This window comes from Erpetoichthys calabaricus, chromosome 3, assembly GCF_900747795.2.
Source record: "Erpetoichthys calabaricus chromosome 3, fErpCal1.3, whole genome shotgun sequence".
In the NCBI taxonomy this organism is placed as follows: domain Eukaryota; kingdom Metazoa; phylum Chordata; class Cladistia; order Polypteriformes; family Polypteridae; genus Erpetoichthys; species Erpetoichthys calabaricus.
This window is the reverse complement of record NC_041396.2, coordinates 35005649-35025318: the sequence shown is the minus strand read 5'-3', so window position 1 is coordinate 35025318 and position 19670 is coordinate 35005649. Positions and strand designations below refer to the sequence as shown.

The window sequence follows — 19670 nt, the reverse complement described above, 5'->3', positions numbered from 1 at the left end:
AGGAATCATCAGGTGTTTCGGGTCCTTTGAACATCAGGTAGCCTCATTCAGATGACCCAGCCAAGGCCGATCACACCTTGACTTGTATCTATGTGGTGTGCTTCCTCCATTGCTGCCCCCATATTTTTCACAGGAGCCTCATGATACCCAGAACTCTATAGGCCTTACTTATGGACTGGCCTGTGAAGGCCCTGCAGCACACCTCAATGGGCATACACTTTGACTTCCACCCTTGCATGAAGTAATTATCCACCAGCTCCATGTCTTTCACATTTTTCCTCTCCTGAGCCTCCTCCATGCTTTATTCCTATGGAACAGTTAGTTCCAGAACACTGACTTGTCTTGTTGCTTCCTAAATCAAGATGATATCTGGCCACAATGAGGTCTTCATGATATGAGCATGGAATTTCAGTTGCCTTTCCATGTCAACTTGCAACACCCAATGTCATGCCAAGGAAAGCAGACTAACCTGGGAGTGCCTTCTCCTTCTATGACAAAGGCAACTCGCTTCAGTGGGGGATTGAACTGCCCCTTATGCCCTTGCTGATGGTCTCTGCGATAAGCTTGAGTACTTAGTCAGACCACCAGCAATATCCAAAGCCTAAATGCAACTTCCCAGTATGATTTCCCGGGTCCCTCTCTTGCTGGTGTTTCAGCTATCCCACATGCAAACAAGTTGGACTGACTCGGGAAGACATCCTAGACATAGACTCCCTGGATTAAAAAACGTAACCCTGTGGGAATTCAGTTGCCAGATTTCCTCCCGATTGACTCTCCATTCTAAAACCTACTCCCATCTCATCTCATCCAAGCTCTTTGTCGTTTCATGGTCAGAGTCTTGCTCATTCTTTCCTCCTCAGACTGCAGTCTGCATCTCCTCTTGTGTTCATTTTCTTCTCTCTTTCCTGCTGGCAGTGTCATAATGAGTTATGTGTCAGTCTTACCACAAGAACATGACGTTGCAGCTGAGACCCTGCCTGTTTCAGTGCACCTGCTGCCTTCCATTTCCCTTCAGTCCTCACTATAATAGGAGCAGCCACCACTTTGGGAGATCTTAGCACTCTAGCAGCTCTTAATGAGCGCAGTGAAGTTCAAATACCAGGATCAGCTGACTGTATTTCCCGTCTACCTTCGCTTCATTAAATCTCTTTCAATCCGGCGCAGATCTTCATGAGTTCATTTAGATTCAGGTGTGACCCCAGGTTTTGTTGGTTGCACTCTTCCTCTTTCTCTGCTCTGCACTATTACATTCACCCAACACCATTTACCAAGTTCGAGATTGAACCCCAAAGTGCTGTAATCTTGTAATGGTTCCCACAGTGCACCTCCTAATGAGCACATTGTGATGGAAATGTCTTTCATGTTAACTGCACTTCTCTTTTTAACAGTTTACTCATTTCTAGCCTGACTCCTGCCACATTATAGATTTTTACACTTGTTCTATGAAAGGTTATTATCTTCAGAACAGACCCTAATGAATGCAGTCAGTTTCTACACCCTACTTCCTTCGCAGTCCTCATGCACATCTTGACGAAGTCCTCTTATTAATTTATAACGTGAACCTGCCACTTGAAAATCTACCCTACCCTACCTCCTGGACTGGAAGCAGCTATAATTGGGCATATTCAGTTTAGGACGTGGCCACAGGATATAGTGCCTTCTTCTATCTTACACCATCACATCTATTATATATTTTTTCAAAAACATAGGACATTTGTGAGCGTACATTTATTCCACCCTGTAGTCTCATAAGCATGAATAAAGCATCATGTGATGAACAACATTCACCTTAAGATGCAATTGTTCCACCTCACACCTTCATACCTGATGATGACAACTGTGAATGTATCCTTATATTCTAGTTTGTTGTATTTTTGAACTTCAACAGCATGTTATGGCCATATTGCACTTGGAGTGTGACCCTAGTGTAAATGGGCTGCACTTATCTTTGGCCATACCCCCAAAGATACATTAAGGATCTGTACTTGTAAGCTTATGAAATTCAATGTTTGAACGTGTCTTTATTCACCCGACTGAGGTGAGAACATGTTCAGCTGGGAATGTGACTTCAGGATCCTGTCTAGTTATTATGCAAACCCACGGTCTTGTGATTGTTTCCTTGTAATGATTCATACCATCATCCCAACTATCTAATGAGCACATTAGATTGGCCTAGAATGTGATGCGCAGACTACCTTAAGATCATCCATCTACTCAAATGAGTTCCTTCTGTGAGGTTAGAATGTAGTGGAAGAATCCGCTAAGCTCATACACTTATTGTTTTGTGCACCATCACCACAACCAGAAGAAGCTCTTCAAAAGCAAAGCTAAGGTGGGAGGCTTCCATAAGGACTATTGGATGCCCCTTTGTGCTTAGATGATTGTACCTTGTTAAGTTAGAATTTGCCCCCAGTTTTCTGAGAGTACACCGCCTGGCTCAGTGCCTATCAGTGTCTTTCTTTTGCCCTGAACTTTTACTTCTAAGCGCAGCACTTTGTCCCAGATGATGCCAAAAGGGGCTCAAAGATTTGTGTGTGCAGATACACCTTAAACCCAAACTGAAGCAACTCCTATTGAAGACATCCAGGTTAGTCTGTTGGTTTCTTCATTCTCGTCAGTCCAGATCTGCCTTTCCAATCAACGTTCATGTGTACTGCTTGAGCACATTCAGTTTTCCATCACCTTGTACCTTATAGCAATTCTTAATGAGCATGTTCATGATGGGCTCAAACTTACCCTGCTCTTTTAACCATCGTGTCTTCTCTCTGTCTCCTTCCCAGACGGACACTGACTGAGATTGTGTGCTGTTCTGCACCTTCGCTGACGGGCGTTGGCCCAGTGCGCATCACGGTGAGCGTGGATCGTGCTCAAGTGGAGGAGAGTCTGCAGTTTGAGTACATTGAGGACCCCATGGTAGTGCGTATCGAGCCTGAGTGGAGCATTGCGAGGTGAGTCCATCTGAGGGATGAGAAAGTCCCAGCGCCACACTGTTTGAAGGCCTGATGGGGTATAATGATAAGAGGATATTTATTGTTTCTTTACTTCTTATTTGGCTGATGCCTTCATCCAAGGTGACTTGCAACATTTGAGAGATCCAGTTGGTTACTTGTCATTTGTTGCTTATGTTCATGCAGTGTCAATAACAGGGTTAGAACACCACAACCTCAGAATTTGAAGTCTATTACCTTATCCACTATGTCACACTGGTTACATATGAGGAGAAAGTGTTAACTGGAGCTCAGTGGAGTAGCAGGTGTAGTGAGCAATGAAGTTCACAGGAATTTTGGATATTTGAACAAGCAGGAGAAAATCATTAAGAACACTTGATTAAGCAACAGATAGCCTGTCTTAGTATCTCATCCATTTGATCGTTATTTCCGATTCCCCACTAGATGAATCTTTAATTGCTTCAGGTTCCCACAAGCTTTTGTGTCAAGACGTGCTTCTTAATTTTTGCTTAGAATACCCTTCAAACCAGTGCTGTCAAGTTCATATCTGGCCAGGAACAATTTACGTCCGTGTGAACCTCCCCTAGGCAACCAAAGACATGCAAGCTGTGACAGAAAATGTCCCTGGGCTTGTGTGTATAGTGCATTCTGCGGTTGGGAATGAGACTGGGAATACACAATGTTCTGATCAAGGCAGCTGTGAAAGGCGCTATATTTAAAGGAATTGAAATGAATGAAACTTACAAGTACAGGAAGTGCTGGGCTGTAAAGAAAATGTAGCAGGTTCAATCCCTACTACCCATTCACTTTAACAGTTTAATAATAATAATTAATTACCTTTATATAGTGCTTTTCTGTCTATTCAAATCATTTTACATACAGCAGGGAGCCACTTCAACCGCCGCTAATGCACAGCACCAACCCGGATGATGAGACGACAGCCATTTTTGCTCCAGTTTGCTCACCACACATTAGCTATTAGATGATGAAGGGGTGAGAGAGATAATTAGGGACAGGGGATGATTAAGGGATCAGAGTGACCAGACCATGATGGGCAATTTAGGACACACCCTACTCTTTATGAAGGATGCCCAGGGATCTTTTATGACCATAGAGAGTCAAGGCCTTGTTTTTATGTCTCATCCGAAGGCCTGACGTTCCACATTCAGACCACAGGGTAAGTGCCTCCTGCTGGCCTCACCAACACCTCTTCCAGCAGCAACCCAAAATTTTGAACAGTTGGTCTCCCATCCAAGTAGTCGCCAAGCCCAAATTTGCTTATCTTCAGGTGGGTGACCCGTTTTGAAGTGCAGGTGGTATGGCTGCTGGCAAGTTAGTCACTTTACCTGGGCGTGCACACATTGGAGAGAAATAAATTTGTAATTTATAAGTGAATTTGAATAAAAGTGTCTGCTTAATAAATGTAAATGTAACCTGAGCAGGGATGGAAGTGTGGAGAAGTAGCTTGTAACTTGTTACCTCTTGGCTCCAGTGGCCCAGGTTCAACTCCTAGTGCACTCCCCTCCCAGTATGGAGTTTCCACTGTGGACACTAGGATGTGTAACTGAGCCCCAAAATCCCAGACACAACTCCCAGGTTCAAATGGGCCTATTTTAATTTCACAAAATATCTTTGTACAGGTTTTTTCCTCCATCTGTCCTTTATTTTTTTCATGTCCTTCCTCTTCTTCTTCCTGCACTTCTAAACAAGTGTTGCCTTCTCTTTTCCTAACACCAACTCCCTGAGAAAATGGAGGTCTCCCTTTTAAACCTGACCCAGGCATACTTTCAGTGTCTCAGGAACTACTGCCAGGCCAAGCGAAGCCACCCTGGAACAGGAAACTCATCTCCTGACAGCTCCCCCTGGTGGACACTAAAGTACCCAGCACAGCAGCCTTTATGGAACCACAGTTCCCATGCTGCCCTACGGGCATCCAAACAGGAGGCTCACCACAAGGAATGCTGCCACCCAGTGTACTGGGGGGATGACCTGAGCATGGGAAGCATTCTCCTACTGCCCCACATTTCCTCTGTTTCTCCATTAAGGTCATCCATCCACTCTATGGCCTCGCACCCGGTAAGGGATACCCATCCATTGCAGCTGGGATGCTGGTCTGTCCATTATACTACATTATGAGCACATCCAGGTGGCTTTTCTCCAGGTTTTTTTAATTTCATTCCCCTTAACCAAGGCATACAGATCTTATTAATGGGCAACTCCAAATTGGCCCCAGTGTAAGTACATGTTTGAGTGGGCACCATACATTGCACCCATAGTTCAGGCTTCCCACAGCCCTGAGTTTAGAAATGGGCTGAATGTAAACAGCACGGCTTGGGGGTCTGTTATTATTATTTTAACTTGGCTGACCTTTTTATTCAAAGTAACTTACAACAATTGGGAGATACAACTGATTACAATTCTTTTGTTTTTCCATTTGGATCACAGACAGGTGAAGGGACTTGCTCAGGGTCACAAAGTGTCAGTAGTGGGATTTGAACCCACAGCCTCGGGGTTTCAAGTCCAAAAGTTGAACCCAGTAGTTCTCAAACAGTGTGCCACAAAAGGTGGCAGGGTGTGTCGCAGGAGCCAGATAGGTGCTCCGCTTACGTTATGGAAGAAGAGAACCCTCAAGTGGGCCACTCCGAAACCCCCCTACTCTTACATGGAGAGAAACTCCTAGGAGTTCAACCCTACACCTCTGCTACACAGAGATATATCCAAGGGGGACCCAAAACCCCCCTACCCAATCCAACGGGGGTACACCTCTCCTACATTTTACAGTTTGCTGAAAGCAAAAAAAGTTTGAGAACGACTGCCTTAACCAACCCACCACACTATGAAAGGAAAGTATTGTTCAAAGCTACAGTGCAATCTGAAGATATCATTTTTATTAAAAATTCTGGGTATTGCCCTGGGATTAATAAAATGAGAATACAATAAAATCGAAGCTAGTATCTCTCGGGAGACAGACCCCCTTCATGCTTTTTTGTACTTGAGCTTTGATGTCAGTTCAATGCACCAAGCTGCACAAAGGCTTAGATATGGCAGCTGTGGAGCTGAATGGAGTGTGTTGCCAGTTTCAGGTCTACTCAGAAACTCTTCTTCTTTTTTCCCTGGCCAGTTGGTTGTTGAGTCTCTGGGGCTAACTGTTGAATTATGACCGCCTGACAGAGCTGAAATGTGTGAGGGTGATAGGGGCTGGGGGAGGCGTTCAGGTTAAACTCAACAAACTCCCAACCCTGTGCCACCAATGGCTGCTGTCCCATGAGGTTGTGAGTGTAACACTTTTGTTAAAAATCTTTTCTACCCCTCATCCCTTTAAGATTTCCTTGTTCTTCCACCTTCTCAGTTCCTCAATAATTGCAGATTTAGGGAGCAGAAGTCACAACTGCTTGGTGGGAGGATACTTTAGTTTAACCATTCTTTTATGTTTCACTCCACAGTGGACATACCCCACTGACTGTGACTGGGACGAATCTAGACGTCATCCAGGAGCCCCGGATCCGGATCAAGTACAACGGGCATGAGTCGGTCAATGTAAGTAAATGCAAGGTGCATCTTAGATGGCCCTTTCTTTTCCTTTTAGAATGTGTTTGCAGGACCGCCATGATGGTGTACTTTTTAGTCCTGTTGCTTGAAATATCTGAGACTTGGATATCGGATAGACTTGTTTACTTGTTCTCCCCAAGCTTGTGTTGACTTTAAAGTACGTCAAGTAAAGGAGGCTTATCACAGCACACTGGTTGTTGTTTAGCAGCATTCATTATCCAGCTGGGGTCTCCCAGAGTAACACTTTAGTCTAAGATGATCTTCCTAGAAGGGAGCTATATAGAAATAAATTGAACAAGGTTGAGTTTGGGTGGCACTTTGGTGCAGTTATTAGTATAGCCAACCTACAGTAAATATTTGATAGTGCCTTTCTCTACCGAGCACTTTCCCAGCATGCTTTACAAGTTCTGTGCTACAATACAGGTAGTCAAATTATTTTTTTTAGAGAATTTGAACTCACATGGGTTAGGTGCAGCAACTGTTCTGATGGCGCTGTACCCACCTGTGGTGGGGGAGTGGGAACCGAATCTGAAGACAAAACTCAGTTTATGGTCAGTCTACATCCCAGTCCTCGCCTATGGACAAGAGTATTGGGTAAAGACTGAAAGAATGAGGTTATGACTACAAACGACAGAAATGAGGTGTCTTTGCAAGCTGGTTGGGCTGACTCTCCATGACTGGGTCGCTGCTGCTCTGGATTGAGAGGAGCCAGTTGAGGTGGTTTGGGCATGTCATAAGGATGCCCCTCCAGGGGGACTCCCTCTAAATCTGCTCCGGGCATGTTCCACTGGGTGGAGACCCTGCGGCAGACCCAGGGCATACTGGATGGTTTATATCTCTCGGCTGGCTTGGGAACACTGGGGAATTCCCAGGAAGAGGTGGAATGTGTAGCTGGGGACAAGGAGGTCTGGACTAACCTGCTTGGCCTGCTGCCACTGCGACCTGGTTTCAAAAATGTGATGAGGTGGATTAGGCACCTAGTTTAGGTCATTCACAGTGGAGACTAGATTTACCAGCGTTGTAGTTTCCAGAGCACTTCCATAGCCACTCTGTATGGTTAGGGTCCCAGCTGAAGCCTCTTCATTGTGAAGGTCAATGTTCTTTTAGCAGTGTTGCTGGGGGTCTCTTCCAGTGCTGGACTGATAGATTGGTGAGACACTTGTGGGAGGTAGCCTATAATATAATGAGAACACATTCAGAGGTCCTTCCTACCGTTAGCCAGTGCTGCCAGGGTAGGCTCTGTGTCTGGAAGAAGTGAGTTCAGAAGAAGTTGCATTTTACCAGAGTGCCCCCTTCTGACTGACTTGGTGCTCAATTTCTTTTTCTTTCTTTTTTCTTCCCGTTTGTATTTCCTCTCTCTGTGTATTAAAAAGCGTTCGGGTGGGTCTAATGCAATTCAGAAAAGAAGTAATGGTTTTTAATGGAAGATTAGCTTTGGCCAGAAAGCTGGTGTCAGCGTAAAGAGGAATAAAAGAAGAGAGGCGCGCGGGAGGAGAGATGCTCCAGAGTACTTGTACAGGGGGTGGGCTTTTCATTAAGCTGATGAGCCTCGTGTCTGATCCGTTAATTAAAACGAGGAGTCGACATGAAGGCATTAGCATTGATCGGGTTGCCGGCTAACTGCCTTGGACTTTGCTGCATGTCATTCTTGTGCTTTTTTGTTAAGAAACTCTCCTCTTCAGTAAAGCTGATCGCAAAGAAAGAGCCCCTCGAGAGTGAAGGCGAAAGAGCTGATAAAAATTGTTCCTCCAAGCTGGCTGTTTATTACCTCTGTCTTTTTGAAAGAGTTGCTTATGGGGCTGGGGAGGCCGAGAGAGGCGACTTTCACTCCATGTTTGACAAATACCTTAGGCTGGGGGGCAGCTGTTCCCTATCGTTATCCCACCTGGGTCTTTCATCAGCTTCCTCATCTCATCTTGTGGATTTGATTTCCTAGCTTCATCCGTAAGAGAGCCAGATGAGGTCTGATAAGGTACAGGGAGCGATCTGATCCTAACATCCGACCTTCTCGTAATGGAAAGTGGGCAAATGATCGGAGACCACTCTCACAGAAGAGGCTGCATGCAATAAATAAGGATGTTCTGAACCACTCTAGTGTTCCAGTCGTGAAGGCCATGCCGCTTACAGCCTGTGTTGCTCCAATCCCAGTGTGAATCCCAGCTTCATCCTGTGAGCAAACTGTGACATCTTATTTAACACCCCCTGGTGCTTCAGAGGAAACTGTGTGACAACAGGACATAGCAGTTATAGGCCAGAGTCTTACTGTCTTTTGGTAGAATGAGGGTCCCTGTCCCTCCTGACTTCACAATCCCATATCATTTAACTCCCAGCATCCTAACACTTCACCTCCTTGGTGTTCAAAGACATATGAGCACACCAGAAGGGTCTAGCTCAGTCACTAACTCCATGTGACCATGAGTAACATCACCCAATGGCGCATCACAAAAGACCGCAGTATCAAGAGGGTCCTTCTGACACAGTAAAGTGCCTGGAAATTGTTGTATTGAAGTATTGAAATGATAAAAAGCACAGGACAGGAAAAGCAAGGGTAAGACCACAGTACTGTATAACCAGGTCTACCAAGAACAAAAGGGCAAGAGGATACGTGAGAGTCAAACACAAAACACAATCCTGCCACTAGGAGCTACCTGAAAAGCAAGCAGACTAACACTAGAGAATTAGACTAGAGTCGTCTCCTCCATTGTGTGTTGCATTAGTGCTAAAATTTTGACTTCAGTATCGTTACCAGCTTTCGGACCTCAGCACCAGTAACAAAATGGTTCTGAAGCAAGTGATGGAAAACTCCAAAACCCTCTGTCTCTCTCCAGCCCCCCTTGTGTGCCACAAAATTAGTTACCTCACTGGTGTGCTCCATTGAAGTAATAAGAGGAAGTCGAAGAAACGGACGTATTCTTACAATTGTAATAGCAAGTGTTGATTGGGGAATTGACAGGAAGGCTGACGTTTACTTCTCGTGCCAAAAATCACGAAATCCTGGTACCGTACCATTTTTAAATTTAGGTTTTCCAGTACTAGACTGTGCAACCCTGCCACCAAAAGTGGCAAACGCCTTCCTGACATTATCAGCACAACTTACCTTGTCATGTGACCTACCACAAGGCATCGCATAAATAAATAAAATAAGGAGGTTAATAAATTTCAACTTTGTAAATTTAATTCCATATGTCAAATAAACATCAAAATTAGAATCCTCATAAGTCAAAACCTCAGAATACACAAGTAAAAAATTGCCTTGCACCCCAATATTCCAAGTGTAACCCCGAGTCACACCAGCCCCCTTGTGTAACATTAGCGGGCTCTCATCTCACATCAGACTCCCGTTTGTCGACGTCATCACCTAATGTCTAGGCTCAGTCAGAGGTAACCATCACATCAGGCCAGGACACTGATTAGCAGCCCCATATGGAGCCCCAGTCCTTTCAATTTCTAAAACAGCAGCCCAGATGTTTGGAAAGATCCAGAGGATGTGCCACCTGAATTGCATAAATGGCGTACATTCGTTATTATTAGCCTTTGAGGACTGAATTGGGGTGGTCTACCTTAGTGACTGGAGCATGTGTCCCTTGAATTATCGAAACAACACCCCTCAGTGTGCATAGTGTGATTCTGGAACACGCACTGCTCAAGTTACATAAATGGCACTCCTCGGGTGACGGCGCCCTAGGTGGCCAACCTGTGTTGCTTAATAGACTAACTGGCAGTGTCACCCTGAATTACATCACCCCCTTGTGAACAGGAGAAGCTTGTTCAACATCAGCCAAGGACAAAGGATCTTGGGGACAGATGAGACAAAGATTAACCTGTATCAGAGTGATGGCAAGAGTCATCAGCATCAGCCATCCTTCATCAAACTCTGAGACCTGTCTTCGCATCAGGATGTTTGAGTCTTAAGTCATACTGTTGACTCCCAGTGTCTCTCAGTGCCATGCTGCACTCTAGTGAATCAGAGGAGACTGTAACATCAGGAGGCTGTTTTGCTCAGTTTGATTGTTGACTCCCATGGTCACCATGAACCACATCACCCCCTTGTGTACAAGCAAAGCCTGTGTGACATCAGTCATCCTACATCAGGTGCCTTGCCTTTCAAAGTCCAATGGAGTCTCTGTTGACGTGGTGTCTCTCAGCGCCATGCCACCTCTAATGAATCAGAAGAGATGTCAGCATCAGGTTGCTCTCATCCTGTTGACTCTCAGGGTCTCCCAGTGTCATTCCAAGTCACGCTGTAAGTTAACATTTCATAGGTGATTGTAACATCGGGTGATCTTTACTAAATAGCCCTCTTGTCTCCCACTTAGTGTTTCACTGGCAACTGTAACGTTAAGACATTTTAGTCCAAGATCCGACTCGGAGTCGCAGTGCCCCCTGGTGTGCATGTGAACTCTGTGTAACAACAAGGGGTTCTTTGTTGTCTCCCAGTGTCTTTCCGAGTCTCAGTGTCATTTAGTGTTTCACAGGTGACGTTTTAGTCCCAGGCCAGACCTTTGACTACAGGGGTCACCCTGAATCGCATCGCCCCCTGGTGTACACGTGTCTAACATGAGGAGCGTCTTCTGATTCCCTGAGGTAGCCTAACTGACCGTAGTAGACAGAAGAGATCATTTGACAGGAGGTGAATTATTTTTAGCTTTTTCTCTAGAGGTGGGCGCACTTATTAAATGAGATCCTGTAAGACATTTTATGTGAGTGGGTTTTCTTTTTTGTCTCTGTGAAATATTTATTCTCTGCAAACCTCAAATGTGCTGATGTACTGTTCCTTTCACAGGTGACTTGGCAGATCGTCAAAAGCAGATAAAAACACAAAATTCAATTTGAGCTTTTTTATTTAATTAAAAAAAAAAAGACGGGGAGGTGAGGGGCCTTGTTGGGGCTGAGAGATATTTCCGTCTCCATCACAGTAGGTTAAAGTTAAAAAAAAAAAAAAATCCAATTATTTTTAATTCCATCAAGCTGAAATTCTTGGGAAGGTTTAGCAGGAGCCTTTGCTACCGTAGCAGAGGGTGACACAGATCACGATAATGAACGTCATTCGCCTGCTCGCCGCTCCCCGAGTGATCTAAGCTGCTGTCTGCAGGTTGATCCTCTTGCAGAAAATGCCGACGTTTTCAGCAGCAGCCCGAGCTCCGTCTTCTGTGAACCGTGTCTCTCCTGTGCCGACTGGGCGCGGCTGCCAGATGGAACATCTGCTCTTTGTGTGCAGTTCTTTGCTGACATGAAAAAAAAAAAAAAAAGCAAATAAATAAATAAATACGTAGCGAAATAACCATCCCGCGGTGTAACAGATGGCAGAGTGGGCAGAAACCCCCTTTGAAATGTGCCAGTTTTCTGGAGTTGTGAGAAACAAAAATAGAATGTAGCAGCAGGTTGTACAGCTCATCAGTGACCACCACGTGGTGGCATCATTTGGGTGTGGGTGACCTTTATGGCTGAGTTCAGTGCCAGTGCAGCAGGAGGGCCTGTGCTGAAACTTTTCCTAATGGCCACTCACCAGACAGTTAGTGACCCCTGACTATGCAGTCAATGATGGAGGACGCCCAGGAGCTAAGGGGCCCTCGTGCATTTGTTCACTTTGTGACAACAGCATTGAAGTCTTCCTGATGAGGCTACCTGTGGTCTCCGCGCAGCTGGGCAGGGTAGGAGCGCAGCTGGTGAGTGGGTGGCAGCTGCACTGGCAACCAAGTCAACAGAACTTCATTTTTTCTTGTTTCTGGAGACATTTTATATAGCACCTGTCATGGTGGCAACTGCTGTTAATTGTGCCTCAGTGTGGGCACCTCGCTGTTGCTCGGTGAGTTTTTAGTTTGGAACTGAAATACCCAGAGGGTCTGCTGAGACCCCCGACAAGTTTGATTTGCCGCCACTTGTATGCACAGCCTCCTTCTTACTAAACACACAAGCAAATGATAACCATTGAGTCACCTTGGCTTCACTCTCCATCCTGGCACTTCTCATACCACCTGGCATTCTTAAAAATACGTGTGACATTGAAAGTCTGCTTGTTGGCCATTTATCAGCGTCCATAAATCAGTCTTTATGGCGACTTTGACTGTGAACGGCATGTAACTGCGCTATAAGTGCCAATTCAAGTCTGTGCCATTAGCTCAGACGTACTTTAAATGTAGGGCTTTATCAGCGAATCTTTCTGGCTTATAATGCTTTTTATAAACAGCAGCAGCCATTGCACGGCATACTTTGTTTTACATTACACATCAAGCATGTATTTTATTAAGTACCTTTAATTCTGTACTGCACCATACATACTCTGCATTCAGCCATTCACTTTCTTAGCCCACAACATCCAGTATCCAACTCATCCAAGGGTCATGTACAGTCATGTGAAAAAATAAATACACCCCATGAAAGTTAACATTCCATTCCCCCCATAATGTTTGGGACAAAGACACATTTTGCCTCGATTTCCCTCCTCTGCTCCACAGTTAAAATTGTAAATCAAACAATTCAGACATTGTGATTGAAGTGCACAGTGCAGACTTTCATTTAAGGGATTTACTGTACATACATTTCAGTCTCACCATAAAGAAATGACAACCTTTTTCTATACTGTCCCCTCATTTCAGGGCACCATAATGTTTGGGACAGTTTGGTGTCCCAGGTGTTTGTGATTCCTCAGGTGGGTTTCATTGCTTCATAAGATACCTCGGCCTGCTTCTACCCTTATGGAGTCTGTAGTAGCCGTCGTTCAACATGAGGACAAGAGCTGTGCTAATAAAGTCAAAGAAGCTATTACAGTATGAGGACTGAGAAACAAGAATAAAACTATTAGAGACATCAGTAAAACTTTAGGATGACCGAAATCAACTGTCTGGAATAGCATTAAGGAGAAAGAACACACCGGTGAGCTCAGTAATCACAGAAGGTACTGGTGGGCCAAGGTAGACCACCACCGCTGACAACAGAAGAATCCTCACTATGGTGAAGGTAAAGCCCCAGACGCCTGTCTGACAGATCAGAGACAGACTTCAGGGGGCAGATGTGTCAGAGACGACTATCAGCAGAAGACTTCATGAACTGAAATACAGTGTTTCATTCTACAGCGAGATAATAATTCAAACACACTGCTAAGGCAGCACAGGAGTTGTTTTAAAGCTAACATATGGAAAACATTTGAATGGACAAGCCGGTCACAAAATTTAAATCCAACTAAGCAGACCTTCCGTATGCTGAAGAAAAAACGTACAGGGACAAGCCCCCCGAAACAATCAGGAGCTGGAGATTGCTGCATTAGAGGCTTGCAACAAATAACTAAATATGACGGCTTTAACAGACCTGCCATTGCTGTGTCCCAAACATTATGGTGCCCAGAAATGGGGGGACTGTATAGAACAAGGGCTGTCATTTGTACATGATGTGACTGAAATTTATGTAAATTGCATTTAAATTAAAATCCTCACTGTCTGAATTGTATGATTTGTAATTTTAAACTGAGCAGCAGAGAGGTGAATCAAGGAAAAATGTGTCTTTGTCCCAAACATTCTGGAGGATACTGTATGTGGAGATATCACTATGTGATCTTCATTTTAACAGTAACGTTAGATAAAGGTGATGTAACTGGAAAAAAAAAACAATTCTTCTTCTTCTTTCGGCTGCTCCCATTAGGGGTTGCCACAGGGGATCATCTTCTTCCATATCTTTCTGTCCTCTCCATCTTGTTCTGTCACACCCATCACCTGCATGTCCACTCTCACCACATCCATAAACCTTCTCTTAGACCTTCCTCTTTTCCTCTTCCCTAGCAGCTCTATCCTTAGCATCCTTCTCCCAATATACCCAGTATCTCTCCTCTGCACATGTCCAAACCAACGCAATCTCGCCTCTCTGACTTTGTCTCCCAACCGTCCAACCTGAGCTGACCCTCTAATGTCCTCATTTCTAATCCTGTCCATCCTCGTCACACTCAGTGCAAATCTTAACATCTGAAAAAACACAATAAATATATGATTTTACAATAATTAATTCTATGAAAATGGACAGATGTGTAATTTCATTCAATGGAAAAACTAATTCCCCCCCCTGGCTGTAATAGCTGCTATTGCCCAGTCTGACAGAAACAACCTCATTGCTGGCAGCACTATGTCTGTCTAGCAGTCTCGGACATCAATTGGAAGAATTGTTTTACCCACCGAGCCCATTTCAAGTCCACAAAGCATCTCAATGGGATTCAGATCTGGGCATTGACGTGGCCACTCCAGAACCCTCCATTTCTTCCTTTTGAGCCATTTCTTGCTGGATTTAATTGTATGTTTAGGGCCATTGTCATATTTCAGGGTTCATTTCATTTGAGCTTCAGTCTTCTGAGAGACCATCTCCCATTACCCTCAAGCACTCTCTGGCACAATGAAGAATTCATAGAAGACTCTGTGACGGTCAGCTGACAAGGCCCTGATGCAACAAAGCAGCCTCAAACCCTAACTTTTCCACGACCATGGCTTACAGCTGCTATCAGGCTCTTCTGGTCAAATGCTTCTTTGGTTTTTGTCAAACATGCCTTCTGCTACTGCGTGCGGCTAAATAATTTAAATCTTGCCTCGTCTGGCCTGAGCTCATTGTTCTAGAACTCCTGATCTTTGCCTTGCAAACTTTACTCTTGCCCTGATGTCCTTTCTGTTTCCTCCAAGCACACCTTCCACATACATCTCATGTTTGCCTCTTTCTAATGGTAGACTCATGCGTTTTGACATCAACAGTGACAAGAGCAACTTGTAGGTCCTGCGATGAAATTCTGGGCTGTCTTAGAGAGTTCTTTTAGCATCATACATCCTGCTCTCAGGCTGACATAGCTGGGTGGCCTAACCTGGACAAGCAGGCAGTTGTTTGAAGTTTTCTCCACTTGTAGAATCCAACAGTGGGATGGTTGACTTGTTTGGAGATCTTTATAAATCCTTCCCCAGACTCTGAGGTATTTATAAACTTCTTTCTCTCTGAGAGCTCTTTTGACATCAAAATGGTGACAGCACACTCTGCAACGGCAAAGAGCAAACCAAATGAAGTCTGAGGTGTAAATAGGACAACATCCGACAGGACCCTCGCTAATGATGTTCTGATCATCTGCCCCTGATCTGCTGAACCCGATTCTAAGCTGAGGTACTAATACATGGAGTGGTGGACTTGCTTTCTCCACATAGGAAATTTACATTTTCGTTTATTTCAATTATACAGTGGACTAGAAACTGTAAACATGGCATGATCATCTCACCTTTCTCTACAGATACTGTTTAAATGAAGATCAAACCTTGATATGTCCACCTATGTTAAAAAAGAAGTAACCGTTTCATAGGGCGTACTTACTTTTTCACATGACTGTAACTTGGCAGAATCCAACCCTGTGCTGGCACACATCTGTGTTTATTGGCACAAGGCCCACTTAAAGTTACGCATTAACCTACCATCACACGGACACACGGAGGACATGCAGACTTACACCGACAGTGAGCAGGTCCAAAGCTGAACCGCGTCCAACCACCATGTCACCATGCTGCTTCTTCTGTGTCCTCAGTCCTTACGCATTACCCCATGACTTACTGGTAATTTTATGCAGCAGCTTGTCACTTTGGACACTTACAGTATGTACTGTTACTTTTGACTTACTGGTAGCACCTTATCACTTGGTCTTCATTTTGTGAAGCCCATGGCTATTCAGTTATTTATTTTCTGCATTGTAATTCAGTTTTACTTTACACACAGAACACCAGTTGACCTTGGAGTAGACAGCTTTTAAATGGTGATCAGACCCTTTGCTCTGATCACGGTGGCCACCATGCCGAATGAACAGGGTGTACAGTCCTTGCCATCTTAATTGTCTTCTGCTGCGTTTATGCTAAGCTGCTTCGCGCTTGGATCCCCGTGTTCACAAGCTGACATTAGTGACACATGCCGGTTGAGTGGCCGGTGTGCTTTGACTGCCGACTTCTCTCTCAACAAAGGCTGCGCAGCTTCACTGCCGTCTGGGGGAGTGTAAATAATTCAAACCGATTGACTTCTCTTTGTTCCTCCTCTTCTGCCCATGCCGAAGCTGATAGGGAGGCAGAGGCGGTGGGGGTCTTTGGGGGTCATGTGCTTGCTTCTGCTTGGCTCTGGAGATATTTAGCTCTAATTAAGTTCAGTCTCCTGAGAGAGGAGAGGAAGCAAAAAAGTGAACTCTCGGAGCGTGCGCTGTGCATCAGGACCCCGTCTCTCTTGGAATATCGATTTCATTTTTACACAGATATTACCACCCTCTTCGGGGGGTCTCCAGGGAAATTTTACCTTGTGTTTAGAAAAAGAAAATGATTGCAGTACTGCTAAGAAACATCTTTAGCCAGCAGGAACATTGACATACTTTGCAGACCGGGCGGGTAGCGGTTTTCTGGATGACCAAACTGAGCATTGCGCACTTGATTTTTCTTAGCTGGTTTAATATAAGGGGACACCATAATTAAGCACGGAGCACTGTCACCGTGCTGTACTTGGACTCCAGTTCAGTTGCCTGTTGTGCAGCTTGCTTGTTGTCCTCATATTTTGTGAGAGTGCTGCCATTGTCCAAATACATTCTACTAGGCCGGTCTGCTGAATTTGAACTGAGGTGGCATTCCCAGGAGTTGGCAGCAGATTGGTGTCCTGCGCTGGGCACACTCAGCCCAGCATCTGTTGTTGCAGGGACATAATCAAACTGTCACTGACCGGAAAAAAGGCTGGCATGGACAATGTATGGACCATTAAGTGCGGCTGAGTCCTGCTGAAGATAAACAAGCCCAACTGTGAGATCCACGTATACCTGAAAAATGACCTTTACAGGACACTACTTGCTAAAAGTCATCCCAGGGTGCTTTTCTTTTATATAACAACTTACACAGTGCCTCCTGTCCCACACATACTGTAACTACTTACATTCTCTAAGAATCCCAAAGTGATGACCTCCTAATTTGATTTTTGTTTCCATGTCCAGCCTCTGCTTCCCAGGTAGTTGAAGATTCAGAACAAAATGTAAAAGACCATCCAGTAAAACATGGCGTTCCAGGGTTAGCACGTTAATCCACTGCCATTTCGGGACCTGCTTTATCCTCTCATTAGTGTAGACTTTGCATGTTCTTTCCTGTTCTTGGTGGGTTTTTCTCATAGTTTGTTTAATCGGTGACACTAATCAGCCACTGTACAGTACATGTGAGTGTGAGTGACTGTGTGTCTTTGCCCTGTGATGGACTGGCATCATAACAACATCAGAAATTTGACAAACGACAGGAGAGCATTCGGTCCATCAGGCCTGTTTGTTTAGCTAATAGTTAAGCTGTCCCTATGTCTCCTCCAGATTCTTCTTAAAGGTGGTCCAGGTCTCTTCTTCAACTCCATATCTTGGTAGTTTGTTCCAGATTTCCACAACTCTTTGGGTAAAGAAGTGCTTCCTGGCTTCACTCCTAAATGTTCCTCCCCTCAGTTTCCACTGATGTCATCCAGTACGTGATTTACCATTTAGCTGAAAGAATGCATTTGGATCTTCTTTATCGATGCATTTGGGGATTTTGAAGACCTGGATGAGGTCCTCATGCAGTCACGAGACTGAACAGAGTGTGCGGCAGTACGACAAGTCCTTACGTCCTGGGATGTGCCAGGTTGCTCTCCTCTGAATGACTTCTGAAGTGCTGCGTGTCTGTCTTGTGTAGTGGTGACCAGAACTGCACACAGTTTTTTAAATGTGGTCTCACTAGCACAGTGGTTTTCAACTAATGTGCTGCAGTGTGAAAGTGTCCCATGTGTGCCTTGGAAATAACTGTGTGGTGCACCAGAGACAAGCTCAGCAAGGGGTTGAGGCCTGTCAGAGGAGGACAGGACTACCTGGAGAAGCTGGCATAAAAGCAGCCCCACAATCTCTATGTTTCAGACACTCCACTTAGAGCACTTTGGATGCGTCCTCTCCCTGCGTGTGGGGTCACCAGCAAGTCTCACAGGGCTGCTGGGTAGTGGGCATACGAGTTGCCTCTGAGAGGGGCGGGTCAAGGAACGAAGAAGCTGGGAGATGCCACCAAAGTGCTCGCTAAGTGCCAGGTCTGTGAACGCTGATCTCGGGGCTGCTTTTTTACTGGCTTCTCTGGTGGCCCCGTCCCTTCAGACAGCTGAGGACGTGTATGAGATATAATGTGTGTTTGTGGTTAGTAACACAGTGGTGTGCCTGAAGACGTTTTAGGCTACAAAACGTGAGTCACCACAGAAAAAAGGTTGGGAAAACTAAGCATACCGCATTATACAGTCTTACAGTTTTAAGAACAGAATATTTTATTTGCCTTTTCAATCGCCTCTGCACATTGCATGGATGATGAAAATGCTGTGTCAACATCAATCCCTAAGTCCCTTTCAGAAGCTCCCTCCTTTAGGACACCGCCTGCCATTGTGCATTTATAGTTGACATTCCATTTGCCCAAATTTAGCACTTTGTAATTTTCACTTTGCATCCTTTTCCTGGGTTGGTTCCTGCCTTGTACCTGATGCTGCTGCATTGGGCTCCATCCCCAGCAACCCTGAATTGAATTTGTGATTTGTTTTGAAATATGTGAATAAATAAATATTTCAAATCGCGATGACGACATACTAATAAAGCAGACATGTCTGTAGCAATGCCTTCCACTCCTGGTGCTCGGTGTAATGTTCGCCAGCTGAGCTGGTGCATGCTGGGCTGTTTATGTAAACTCTCACCCATTAGACGGATACATTGGGAATGCCCACGCAGCGAGCGCACCAGAGGCGGTATCAAATGAACGCTGTGGATTGGAACACTCTTTCGGATTGCTTCCGCCATATGTATCATGTAATTTAGCAAACTAGAGTGCAGCTTGTAAGCCATTGATGAGATTTCAACTCTGCTCTGTAGCCATCAGCCCACACTGCCAGCTGTGCCCGTCTCTGTCCACAGACATGCTTCTATTTTAACAGGGATTGGATGAAATCTGTTCTGGTCCTTTTCCTTTTTCACTTCCAATTTAGTAACTGATCAGTCGATAGTTATCATTAATGTTTAATTTAAATGTGTTTCCTAAACTTAGGTGGCTTTGTCATTGCCTCTGAAAGGCAGAACTCCACCCATCCATCTTCTAAACTCACTTTACCCTGTCCAGAGTCATGTGGAAGCTGAGCAAGCATAGGGCACAAGGCAGAACAGTCCGTGGACAG

General features: G+C 44.9%; 1 protein-coding gene across 1 annotated transcript in view; it reads left to right on the top strand.

The window, feature by feature from the left end:
- Positions 1–19670, top strand: part of plxna2 (plexin A2) — a 378156-nt gene that overhangs the window by 315792 nt on the left and 42694 nt on the right. Inside the window, 2 exon segments of the mRNA XM_051924812.1 lie at positions 2781–2948; positions 6392–6485. Coding sequence (XP_051780772.1) covers positions 2781–2948; positions 6392–6485 — 262 coding nt within the window.